At 36.4% G+C, this 12198-nt stretch overlaps 1 protein-coding gene across 1 annotated transcript; it reads left to right on the plus strand.

Annotated features, from left to right (window-relative positions):
• Positions 1–275: 275 nt before the first annotated feature.
• LOC110460884 (phospholipase B1, membrane-associated-like) lies at positions 276–12107 on the plus strand. Its single transcript, XM_021514084.1, has 13 exons — positions 276–385; positions 2188–2294; positions 2521–2602; positions 4707–4765; positions 5352–5419; positions 5718–5761; positions 6492–6600; positions 6993–7125; positions 8076–8233; positions 8540–8717; positions 10836–10931; positions 11404–11478; positions 12014–12107. Exons 1-13 carry the CDS (start codon positions 334–336, stop codon positions 12059–12061), a joined length of 1209 nt encoding a protein of 402 aa, XP_021369759.1. The 5' UTR covers positions 276–333; the 3' UTR covers positions 12062–12107.
• The last annotated feature ends 91 nt before the right edge of the window (positions 12108–12198 follow it).

A 12198-nucleotide genomic window follows, 5' to 3' on the forward strand; every position in this document is an offset into this window, starting at 1 on the left:
ATCATCTATTCGACACAAATGCGTAACCAACTTCTCCGGCAACATAAACATTTCCGGTGCCACATGTGGCACCCTTACTACAGCTCAACAAAGTGTAACGTTCGGATTATATATTGTTTACCGTCGTATTTGGTGGGTTTTTTTTTAAGTTGGTATATAATAGTGACATAGTTATTAGGTGTGGACGTAACCTTGCCAAATATATCGGCCGACGTTCACGATGTCAGATAAGGGTTAACATTTGGCATGAATTATTTACCGATTGGACTGGAATTGCTGATAGAGAAAAACGGCGGATCAGTTTGTAGGCGGTCACTGGAGTGTCAAGTAGCCATGTTTACCTCGCTGTTTATCGTTGCGCTGTGTGTACTCTCTAACGCGGGAGGTAAGTATAAAATATAGTGAAAAACTTAGTAACACTGGCGGTAAGTATCAGCTAATATTGGAATATTATTACTAAATTAGTATTGGAGGTACGTTTCGGAAACTATATGAAGACTGCTACTACAGTAATACTGGCGGTAAATAACGGTGAATATAAGAAAGTAATACTGACGGTAAATAACGGTGAATATAAGAAAGAAATACTGGCGGTAAATAACGGTGAATATAAGAAAGTAATACTGGCGTTAAAAAACTGTGAATATAAGAAAGCAATACTTGCGGTAAATAACGGTGCATATAAGAAAGTAATATTGGCGGTAAATAACGGTGCATATAAGAAAACAATACTGGCGGTAAAGAACGGTGAATATAAGGAAGTAATACTGGCGGTAAATAACGGTGAATATAAGAAAGTAATAGTGGCGGTAAATAACGGTGAATATTAGAAAGTAATACTGGCGGTAAATAACGGTGAATATAAGAAAGTAATACTGGCGGTAAAAAACTGTCAATATGAGAAAGTAATACTGGCGGTAAATAACGGTGAATATACGAAAGTAATACTGGCAGTAAATAACGGTGAATATAAGAAAGCAATACTTGCGGTAAATAACGGTGAATATAAGAAAGTAATCCTGGCGGTAAATAACGGTGCATATAAGAAAGTAATACTGCCGGTAAATAACGGTGAATATAAGAAAGTAATACTGGCGGTAAATAACGGTGCATATAAGAAAACAATACTGGCGGTAAATAACGGTGAATATAAGAAAGTAATACTGGCGGTAAATAACGGTGAATATAAGAAAGTAATACTGGCGGTAAATAACGGTGAATATAAGAAAGTAATACTGGCAGTAAATAACGGTGAATATAAGAAAGTAATACTGGTGGTAAATAACGGTGAATATAAGAAAGTAATACTGGCGTTAAAAAACTGTGAATATAAGAAAGTAATACTGGCGGTAAATAACGGTGAATATAAGAAAGTAATACTGGCGGTAAATAACGGTGAATATAAGAAAGTAATACTGGCGGTAAATAACGGTGAATATAAAAACCGCGTTACGATAAGGACGCTGTAGGTAAGTGTGGTAAACAGCGGAGTTAAGGATAGGTAAATATAGGAACAGATTTTCATAAGTGACTTAGGAGGTCAGTACATGTATTGGTTATTTAAAAATAGATTTACTTTATAGTTACACTGAAGTTCGGTAAAACGATATATAGAGTTACAATAGTTACACTGAACTTAAGTATCGATAAATATAGAAAAAGAGTTAATATAGAGACAATGGAAGTAATTATTTAGCTATACTGGTAAATGTCGGTAACAAAAGCGAGAATATTACCATAGGAATAATGGATGAATGTATGAGCAGAATGGCTATAGTAAACTGAAGGTACATGTAAGAAACGGTAAATATAGGAACGGTCGAGTTACTCTGGGGCCTGTTCGTTTATGCGAAACAATCGGTTTGACCGTTTATAAATGTAACAATTTCGGTTTATAAATCCTGGCGGACCTGCAAATGTGTATGCAGGCCTTGTAAGGCTTTCTCAGGGCTCGCCTGAAAGCAACATCAGTTTACTAGGTCCGACCTTATTTAATAAACGAACAACAGTGGTCTGACAGTTTTGACCATTTAAACAAAAACGGCCCTTGATACACTAGAGGTAAGTATCGGCAAATAGGTACAGGATTACCACAGTTACACTTGAGAAAAGTGTGTGTAATACTAAGTTACTTTTGGTTTAACGTCACGTGGTAAGACAATGTCTCCTTTCTGTTATTTACTACAGCATCCACATGGTATGAGCGATACGTGGAGTTCTTCCAACAGACTGTTCCCAACAACAGCACTCTGGTACAGATGTGGAAGGACCACGTCACACAGTATGAAATCAAGGTCAGCTGGTGTCGTCATTTTTCAAACAGTGCATCATTTGTTACGGGTAGCGATGTGACACGTTTGAATATTTGATATTTTTCATGGCCTTTATAAATTGTTTGATGGTTTTTTTTATCCTGTTTTCGTTTTGTTTTGGTATTTTATCAGCTCCTGTTGTCTGTATGTACAAACTTTGAGTAAGTATATCGATTTTGATTAATCAAATGCAAACGAATTTCTCTAGCATTCGAAGAGGGCAACGTATCCTATTCCTGCTTTTACCTGTCCGACTGGTACAGCCTCCCTCGGCATAGCTCCTCGCACTGGTAGGTGACATTTTGCTGGATTAAACAAGACAACCTTTTGGAATATTTACTAAAAGCTTTCGATATCTTTTTCGACGGGAAGTCCTATTTACGTATCAAAGAAAAGCATGTCCAGTAGACGCCGGCGTGTGTTTTTTTCATAGCAAAAGATGCGATATATGCTCGAAGATAAGTAGAGACAATACAGCGTCGTAATGTTCGACTGACCTCTCATCATCATCAAGGTTAATTTATTTTGGGAGGATAGACAATACAAAATGCTTTTTATTAACTGTGACATTTTACGAGTTTTTCTCTAGTTCTACTTTGTAAATTTCATCGATTGACGGAGGCAGTTTCTATGATTGTCACTTTTTTTCAGTATACACTCAGACAAGATACAAGGCTTATATGTTCTTATTTATTGACCACTTCGGTCCTATATGCCCTCCATAATTTGAAATCAAGGACACAACAGGCGTTCTATATCATCCGCTTTACTTACATCGTGCAGAGCAAGGACAGCGTACCACTAATCTGTACGATAAGCGTAACGATGTCGACTATCATGAACTTTCCCTATCGGTAGTTACCTCCCTGCTGCCCTAACAGTGTTTATGTCGTAGTTGATTCGGCGATATTCAAGTGATTGTTTCAAGTAACATAATTTCCGTGATAGATTGCTGACGGACAAATTAAAAACGCAGGGTTTCCATAGATGCAGGCTGAAGAAGAACAACAGGCAGTGTTTTGATATCATTGGGGAATATCATGTTACCCGGTGTGATATGAAGATCAATATTATTGAATATGGACTTTTGTAATGGTGAATATGATGTGATACGAACATGAAAAAGCGATGCTGACCGAGGCTGTCTGACCGAGGCGAAACAAGCCTCGGTCAATATCGCTTTTTCATGTTCTCATCACATCATATACACCAGCACAAAAGCCCATAACTGTTTTATTATAAGCTTCATCAATAAAAAAATTATTTTTTTATTTATTATTTGTAACCGTAACTGGAACGAGTCTTCGATTTTTTTTGGCCAGGGCTGGTTCTAGCAGTTTGGCATCGTAGTTTTCGAAGACATCGTCAAGGTTATTTTCCGTAAGATTGGCATGGAAGACATGCACTGTGTGTTCGGTGGTGTCTTTTGGTGTTAACAGCATCTTTATCTTCGAGCAGTTTTTTTTTAGATGAAACGGAGGAGAAACGTTCGCCAGCAGACATCATCTGGTGTCGTCTGACATTTCGCGTCCCGTTCTAACTGCGCATGCGCTACGACAGGCTCAGGGGAATTTCCATAAAGGTTATATTTAGAAATTGATATTCACCGGATAACCAGTCTACATGAGTTTTTTAGGACTGTTCACGTGTACAGGATCCGCCAATGTGATTGCGTTACATTTTATTTTTAAGCATATAATAAACTTTAGATTTGACCTATATTTTCTGGCGGGTGTCGTCAATGTAACAGACGCTTACAGTTCTAAAACGTCTAGTCTTATTCGCCTTGTACTTTGTTCGTAGGTATCCTATAGTAAATATTTCGTCCTGATTTTATCAATTTTGTTTTTTATCTTATAGTTTTGGTGACTTTCTTCATCTATATTTGTATGCATTTTCACCCACCATTGCAGAAAAGCATAAAAATAAAATTTGAAGTTTTTTATCACACATTTTCGTTTGTACGATGCAGTTACATTTGTATTTGATAGCATGCCAGACATGGTTTTAATTATTTAAAATCAGTCAGATGTTTCATTGTTGATACCATCCCAGACAAATATATGAATTGTGTAGCATGCAGATGTACCGAAAAAATATTAAATTTCTAAAAGCAGCAGATATTTGAGTATTGTGTCAATGAAATGACACAAATGTTTAACTTTTTTACCATATAACATTAAGTTTTATTTTTGAGACATTATAATAGATAGACAGTTGAGTTTATAATAACGTAATAAATATGACTTATAATTGAATGTAGTTGTCTGCAAATAGATGCATGTAATTGCGTTCGTCACTGTCAGAGAAAAGGAAATGTGTTCAACCAAAACAATAATAAAAGATAAAAGATAATTGACACAATGCATACATTTCCGTCTGTTATTTTTGTAGTACATGAGCTTCAGCCATCCGACATCAGCGTGGTCGCTGCTATAGGGGACTCCTTAACGGTAAGTGAACGGCGTGCATGCTGCTGTTGGGGATTGTGTGATTCGTTAAGCCGCGTGGTTGCTATTGGCGACTCATTAACGGTGTAAGATATTAGCGCGGTAGTTGCTAGGGTTACCTATTAACATTTGGTTATCACTACAGTTGCTGCAATAGGTGTATTTGTGACTCTTTAAACATTGTAAGACATCAACGTGGTTGTTGCTAGGGGTGACTTATTAACGGTCGGTCATCAGTGCAGGTTGCTGCCATGGCTGAGCGGTTGATTCTATCAGATAACAATCATGCTTGTCATTTCAAAGGAACGTTAGCACTGATGATGCCTTTCGCCTGTGTCGAACACAGCAACAAAGGTTCGATCTCCAAACTGTATGCGTGTACTTTTACCATAATATATGACATGTAATTTTTGTCTAGTTTTGCTATATACAATCATGGTTAATTAATCATATATTCAAATATGATGATGTCTAAGCACAACCCGGGAATCAATATTTTCCTGTCACATTCACAATATAGGATTTATAAATAGTGGACTCATACATAGCATGTGCCGTAAACTCTATATAATTAACATTTTCATTACAGGCTGGAAACGGAATAGACGCCCTGACCCTCATTGGAGATTTTACAGAATATAGGGGTCGTGCCTGGAGGTGAGTGACGTCACACACGCGATCTTATATATAGATTTGATCTAACAAACTTAAAAGGTATTCTTCATGTATTAACTTTTAATAAGCCTCGTCCTAAGACTGCATAGAAAATATCGCGATTTTAAGTTCCAGTGAATATTAACATATCAACATGAAACGTATGTAGATTATCTGGTTGCGTTTTCAGAAAGTTAAGATATCTTTGCAGTTTGAAAACGTCAAAATAACTTGAATGGCAACACTTGTTAAGAAACTTGTATAATTTGTTAATCAAAACTATGGCTTTTATTGTGCACAGTATCGGGGGAGATGGAAACTTGAATGATCGACTTACGTTCCCTAGTAAGTATGGATACCACAGTCGTTTTTGTTTGTTTAGACATCATATTTTGAAAAGTAATATTCACTACACAAGTAAACAAGAGAAATAACTGTTTCAACCCCTCCGATGTGAAAACTAAGAAGTTTGTTCTGTCTTTACAGCGTCTATAAAGACATCCGCCTATTTTTTAGTGGGCCATGAATTGTGTAATGCAGTTATTTTCCATATTCCTCCTACATGCATGTGTGATATAGCACAACCAATAAATAAAGCAATCGTAAATCAATGTAATGTGGTGATTCAGTGCTTGGGTTGGACAATGCCTGTTTACATTATCATAAGAAATGTATGAGAATGTAGAACTTATAGAAAATCCACTTATTACATTCTATTAAAGCGTATCAATATACACGTGCTTTATGTTGCTTTATCGGTTACAGTACGAACTTCAAACATAAACATGGGAAACACTGAATAAATAACAAGACTTTCATAAAACTATTGTGAATGAAGAAAAATTAATAAAATCCTGAGCCTGCTTCCAACTGTCAAAATAATGTAATTTGTCTGTTATCCCGAAATCATTCTTGTGAACTATTGATGGGTTTGGGGTAACCTAACGATAGCAAGAAATGTGGGGATATTGTTTGAAGAGCGATGACATGCATTCATTTAATATCACTACATTCTATAAACATGATCCCCAGTAATATTAACGGTAATATAGCGAGCAATGTCTGGTCATTTCAGATATCCTGAAAAACTACAATCCCAACATTCGCGGATGGTCAAGTGGGACAGGAAACGTGCACAGCGCAGGCGCCAGGCTAAATGTAGCTGTCGCCGGGAGTGTCTCATCGTACGTCTTATGGTTTCTAAAGATTAAACGATGACTTTTTCTATAAGGTCGCATTGGTAGGCATGTCGATACAAAGAAACATATGAAACAAACTTTCAATATTAACTATTTTTAAAAAGATTTTCACTACAAAAGTGGCTTCTGCAACAATTGTTTCCAGGAGGTTGTGACCCTGTATCCCTCTCAGAAAACATATCTTTATGAAAAACAGTTTCTTTGATAACATGTTGATTCATTGACATGTTCACAATTCTACACAGATCTTGAAGTATCGAATATGTTGATAAAATTATCAACAGTTGTTCCCCTTGAATGATGAAATAACAGGATTTGTAATTATTGTGCATATTCATATTTGTTTTCCTTTCCTTGTGACGATCATTCAACAATAGAGATTTGAAGAATCAGGCCAACATGTTGGTACAGAGAATCAACAGTGATCCTAATATTAATGCCGCCTCGGACTGGAAGGTGGTGACTTTGTTTATAGGCGGTAACGATCTGTGTGATTATTGTACAGACAAGGTGAGTGATGGTTAAAAGAACGGCTTGTGTCATCCTCGATACCTCCAGGGGTTACGCTCACTTACGTGTACTTTCTCTGCACCCTAGAATCACAGAATGTGTCATAGCAAAATTTAAGACACACGGCTAGCTACATGTATTTGACTGGACTCGGGTTAAAAAAACACCATGACCGATCGCTAAGCTGATACATGTACCTGTCTTTTGATGTCTACAGATAAACGGTGCCCAACTTCAAAGCAAGTCAATTTAATCGTTACGCCGCCGCGAGATTACTTTGATATACATCAAAGGATCAAATGAGTGTTTTTGACTTATCCACAAGGTGGCGCACACTGAGCCTGCGATTTTAGTTATGACATGTATGGGTGCAGAGAGCGTAAGTGAGCGTCACCCCTTGAGTATCGAGGATGGGCTTGTATTATCATAAACGTAAGGATACTTGTCCCTCTTCAGGCGAACCGAAATCCCACTAACCTTTTCTTATATACTGTAATATCTTCCTAATTTTGTTAAATAAAAATGGATGTACAATGTAATTGATTCTGTCAGACATTTATTGGCGATTAGTTAGCTCAGCTATTAAGAGCGAACGGAGGTCCAGGGTTCGAATTTCGGACGGCGCCATAACATATTTACCCTTCAAACACTGTTGTGAAGGTTTTATATTTACTCACTATTGTCTTTTATAAAAGCTCCATAAAGTACGTATTTTTTCAGAACTGTTATTTTTGTCATTCTTGAAAATATGTTTCATATTTGTACTCACAGTTTCTGGCAGTGGTGCGGGGATAATAAAGTCAATCTGACAGTGGTGCGGGGATAATAAAGATAATGAGGATATATATTTGCAAACAAAATTGTTTGCACTAACAGATTAAGTAACAAAGGTTTAAGCTTCAGTAACATTGATATTTTGTAAAGGTAAATGTATCAATTCTCTGCGATAGGCGAAGTTCAGTGCCGTTAACTACGCCGGCCACATCGCTGATGCACTTGATATTCTCCACGCCAATCTCACCCGTACTCTCGTAAACGTGGTCCTCATATTCGACATCGCACCGATCGCTGCCATGGACGGGGGATTCTTCTGCAACTTAGCCCACAAGTAAGGTTGTCACTTTATGTAGTAATGGCGTTATTTCAAGGTAAACACGCTGTTGCCACGTTACTTACTTGCTTCCAATTATAACATGTTTTGCTCGTTAAATTCGTATTTCCACATGAATAATTTGTGTGAGAAAACATGGTTTCCTGGTAAAACCCTTTCTTCTCATATAAAAACATTATTTGCTTGCTATTGTTTTGGTTTTGTTATGCTTTCTTTTAGCATCTAATTATCTCGGCAAGAGTACATCCGGGGTCGTTTCCATGGAAACCATTGTTTCCTTACATGTCTGTCATATCACTGCAGCATTGTCTGTGCCTGCGGTAAGAACGATGCTAATGCAGCGATGTTGTACGAAGCCACAGTTGCGTACCAAATGGAAAGCAGCCTTCTTATCAGCAGCGGCAGATACGACACGAGAGATGACTTCACTGCTGTCGTCCAACCCTTTTTCAGTAACACACTCCCACCAAAAACTCCGGGGGTACGTACCTACAGCACTCCTTCACCCTAATTCTGAGGAGTACATACCCATATCCTAGCTTTCAATAATTTTAAGTTTCCGTCTTGCGTTCTGACTAAATCAATAGCCGTAAAGTTGTATGCCACACTCCACTAAAGATATAAAATCCCTTTAGAAAATACTGTTATAAACATGGATATTGCTCCTTGTGTTAATTTCGCATTGTGACTTCTACCAGAAGGCACGACAGCCTAGTGGTAGGACACCGTGCTCGTGATTGAAGGGTACGGTTTCGAGTCACGTCATGGCACTGCATGTAATCCGCTTATTCCAGACTACTCAGCTGAAAATTAGTACGTGGTTGGGCAGTGCTAGAATTGTTGAATGCTAGCTGTGAGCGCCGAATTGGCAGCACCGGCTGTATGCTCCCCAGGGAGTTGAGAACTATGTTGGCTTGTTGCAAAGGCCCTATAACTACGAATACTAATTTGTGAACCGCTTTGATAGACCCACGAACTAGGTTGTGATAAAGCAGTATATCAGAACCTCGATTTCTTTTTTATTATGTTTTGAGTTGATTCGATTTTTGCGAGCTCTGAAGGTTATTTTCGTTATCACCATTTAATTGAACTTTCAAATCACTTTCTTTTATTAAGAACACTTTACTGTTGCTATTTTGGAAACACATTCTTTGTTTTAATTATGGTTACCAAGGTGAAGAGTTTCAGTAAAAAAAAGTAATAATGTAAAAATTTGAATATTCATCAGTTGCTTACACAAACTCAGTTTAATTAGAAGAATGTGTCGGCTAAATATTCAAATTTCACAATGTTTTCCAATTCTACAGGTTACCAAATAGTTCATTTTATAATTGTATCGGGGACGTATTCAAAATTAAAAAGAAAAAAACCCATTCACACACGTGCGCGCAAAAAGAAAGAATATCAATAAGAAATACTTGATGGCGAAGTATGGAAAGATTTGAGGATAAAAAAATAAAAGCGATATAAATATCTTATCTGGTGGAAAAAGGAGACAGGTATCAGTACTTATTAGTTATATTTTAGTTTAGAAACTTAATAAAGGATTACACAGAATTTCTATAAAACGTGTCCATATAACAAATAGTTTAGAAACTTAATAAAGGATAACAAAGAATTTCTATAAAACCTGTCCATATAACAAATAGTTTAGAAACTTAATAAAGGATTACAAATAATTTCTATAAACCTGTCCATATAACAAATAGTTTAGAAACTTAATGTAGAACATATCTAGAAAATAATACGTCTCTAGGGCTACCTTTACTGGCAATCTTAACTTTATGTCACTTATTATTGCAGCAATAGACAATAAGTAGATGTTTCCTTATAAATTCTGGACAAAATATGAAGATCAGCTTTTGATGGTTAACTTTCTAAAGCGCCTCGACGATAATTACTCGCAAATATGCGAGGATACAACACCTTCCTGTTTGTATTAATTTCTTGAATCCATTGTGGCTTTCTACCGGTTAAATGTACTTATCCTATTTCTGTAAACAATAGCCATGGTAGTATCGTTATTCCGAGCCGATAAAATAGACATGTCCTAGTTTCTTTCCTTCTTTTTCCGTAAGCTCTGTTCACACCTACAAAATGGACCCTTTTCTATCTCTGTAAACCTGCAGTGTCCCGCCGCGTTATCGTAAAAGGTGTTTTACCTTTGTCTTCCATTTTTGGGACAATCGAAGAAACCAAGATTAATCTGTTTCCCTCTTTGTATTTCTTTTTTCACTTTCTTACTGTTTTTGCTGTGGTTCTTTCTTCACACTGGTCTTTATATGACCTTTGCTATGTGAGAACGTTAAACAATAAACAAACAAAAAACATGAATTTAATGTTTCCTAATTCTGTAATTGACAGAAAATATTACCCTGAGACTGAGACTAATGAGATAGAAATATGTTTTATTTTTATAAATAACATCCAAACCGTTTTATTAGCATCTGGAAATGTCTTCTCTTTTTTTTCCCTTTTTTTCTTGCGGTTTCTATTGTTTCGTTTCGAATGAGTTGTTATACATTATGTGTTGTTGTGATATATTGCTTATGCATTGTACTCGGATAACTACAATGTACAATCAACCTTGTGATTTCAGACTGGGAAGATAGACATGTCCTATTTCTCCCCGGACTGTTTCCACTTCAACGCCAAGGGACACGCCGCCGCTGCTCTTTCGCTATGGAACAATATGGTCAGATGATTATCCTGTCATTACGTCATTTATAAAATTAGTAATATTTCTATATCTGTCTAAGAAACTTGAAACAAATAGAACATTCAACTTTTACTATCAGTTTCGTGTATCATAGTTACAAATAATGTGTGTTAAAGTCACATGGCAATGTGTGACATAGATACATATATATGTGTTCAACTTAAATACAGTGACAATGTATCAACATTTGGCATAGTTACATAGTACAAGTTGCTATAGTTACATAACACAATATGTTATTGTGACTTACATATGGATATGTTTTCCTATAGCTTAAAAACAGGTGCTAAAGTTTCACTTAGTTACCAATCAACATATGTAATGTTAAAGAATCACATAGACAAACTTATGTATGTAACGTAAATGCCCAAGATAAACAATCATTCGCGATTAGGAAAGTGATATGAAAACATAACCAATAATGTGTGGTTTACTGTTTTGTTCTCAGGTGGAGACCTATTCACAAAAGAGGCAGGAATGGCATCTCAACGAACCCTTCTACTGCCCAGGAATACAGTCGCTGGTAATAAAGAACGACGCTCACAATGGATTTAATTCATTTCAATGGTCTTGATACACAATATCTATAAATGTCGGTTGTGACTTTATCTATTTTCTACATATATCTATGTGGGCAGTTATACTTTTCTCGTATTCGGTCTATTGTAACAAACGAGGCCCCGGTTACAAAATGGTCGGGTTCTGAATAAAGTCAAATTTATAGAAATATTGTAAGTATTATACATAGACTATTATGACATTATATGTGAAAGTGTAGGTGAAATAATTGAGCCCTTAAATCAGTACCTCAATGTACCCGTAGCATCAAGTGACATATTGTTTGAAATGTTTCTTAAGTAAAATCTATTCGCCGTTGGTGATAAGATGAATGCAACAAACACATATGATAGCACCTTTGATATTACGTAACATATACACTATACCAACAATGCGTACATAGCATCATACAGCTATCAGCTTATATTGCCCTTCTAGGACTCATCAGTGATGCTTTGTTGGTTTATGACCTCACTGATGTTATGATTTTTCTTCCACAGGGAGTCAATTCCGGTCCATATTTTGCAACAAGCCAGAATTCAAATTGAGGTTGTTTTCTGTTTAGATGTTTTATTTTATCAATAAATATTTATTTGGTACTATTGATTCGTGTCTTAGTTATACCGCCTTGTTACTCCAACAATACATTTCTTCAAAATACTGATTTGGTTTCAACAAATTTTAT

The sequence above is a fragment of the Mizuhopecten yessoensis genome, unplaced genomic scaffold, assembly GCF_002113885.1.
Source record: "Mizuhopecten yessoensis strain PY_sf001 unplaced genomic scaffold, ASM211388v2 scaffold10513, whole genome shotgun sequence".
In the NCBI taxonomy this organism is placed as follows: domain Eukaryota; kingdom Metazoa; phylum Mollusca; class Bivalvia; order Pectinida; family Pectinidae; genus Mizuhopecten; species Mizuhopecten yessoensis.

What these genes read in the sequence shown, in the direction of transcription:
- LOC110460884 (XM_021514084.1), top strand. Translation starts at nt 334, where the DNA reads ATGTTTACCTCGCTGTTTATCGTTGCGCTGTGTGTACTCTCTAACGCG. An exon ending in TGATCGACTTACGTTCCCTA is followed by an intron (nt 5,762 to 6,491) that starts GTAAGTATGGAT and finishes TGGTCATTTCAG; the next exon opens with ATATCCTGAAAAACTACAAT. An exon ending in TTTCGCTATGGAACAATATG is followed by an intron (nt 10,932 to 11,403) that starts GTCAGATGATTA and finishes TTTTGTTCTCAG; the next exon opens with GTGGAGACCTATTCACAAAA.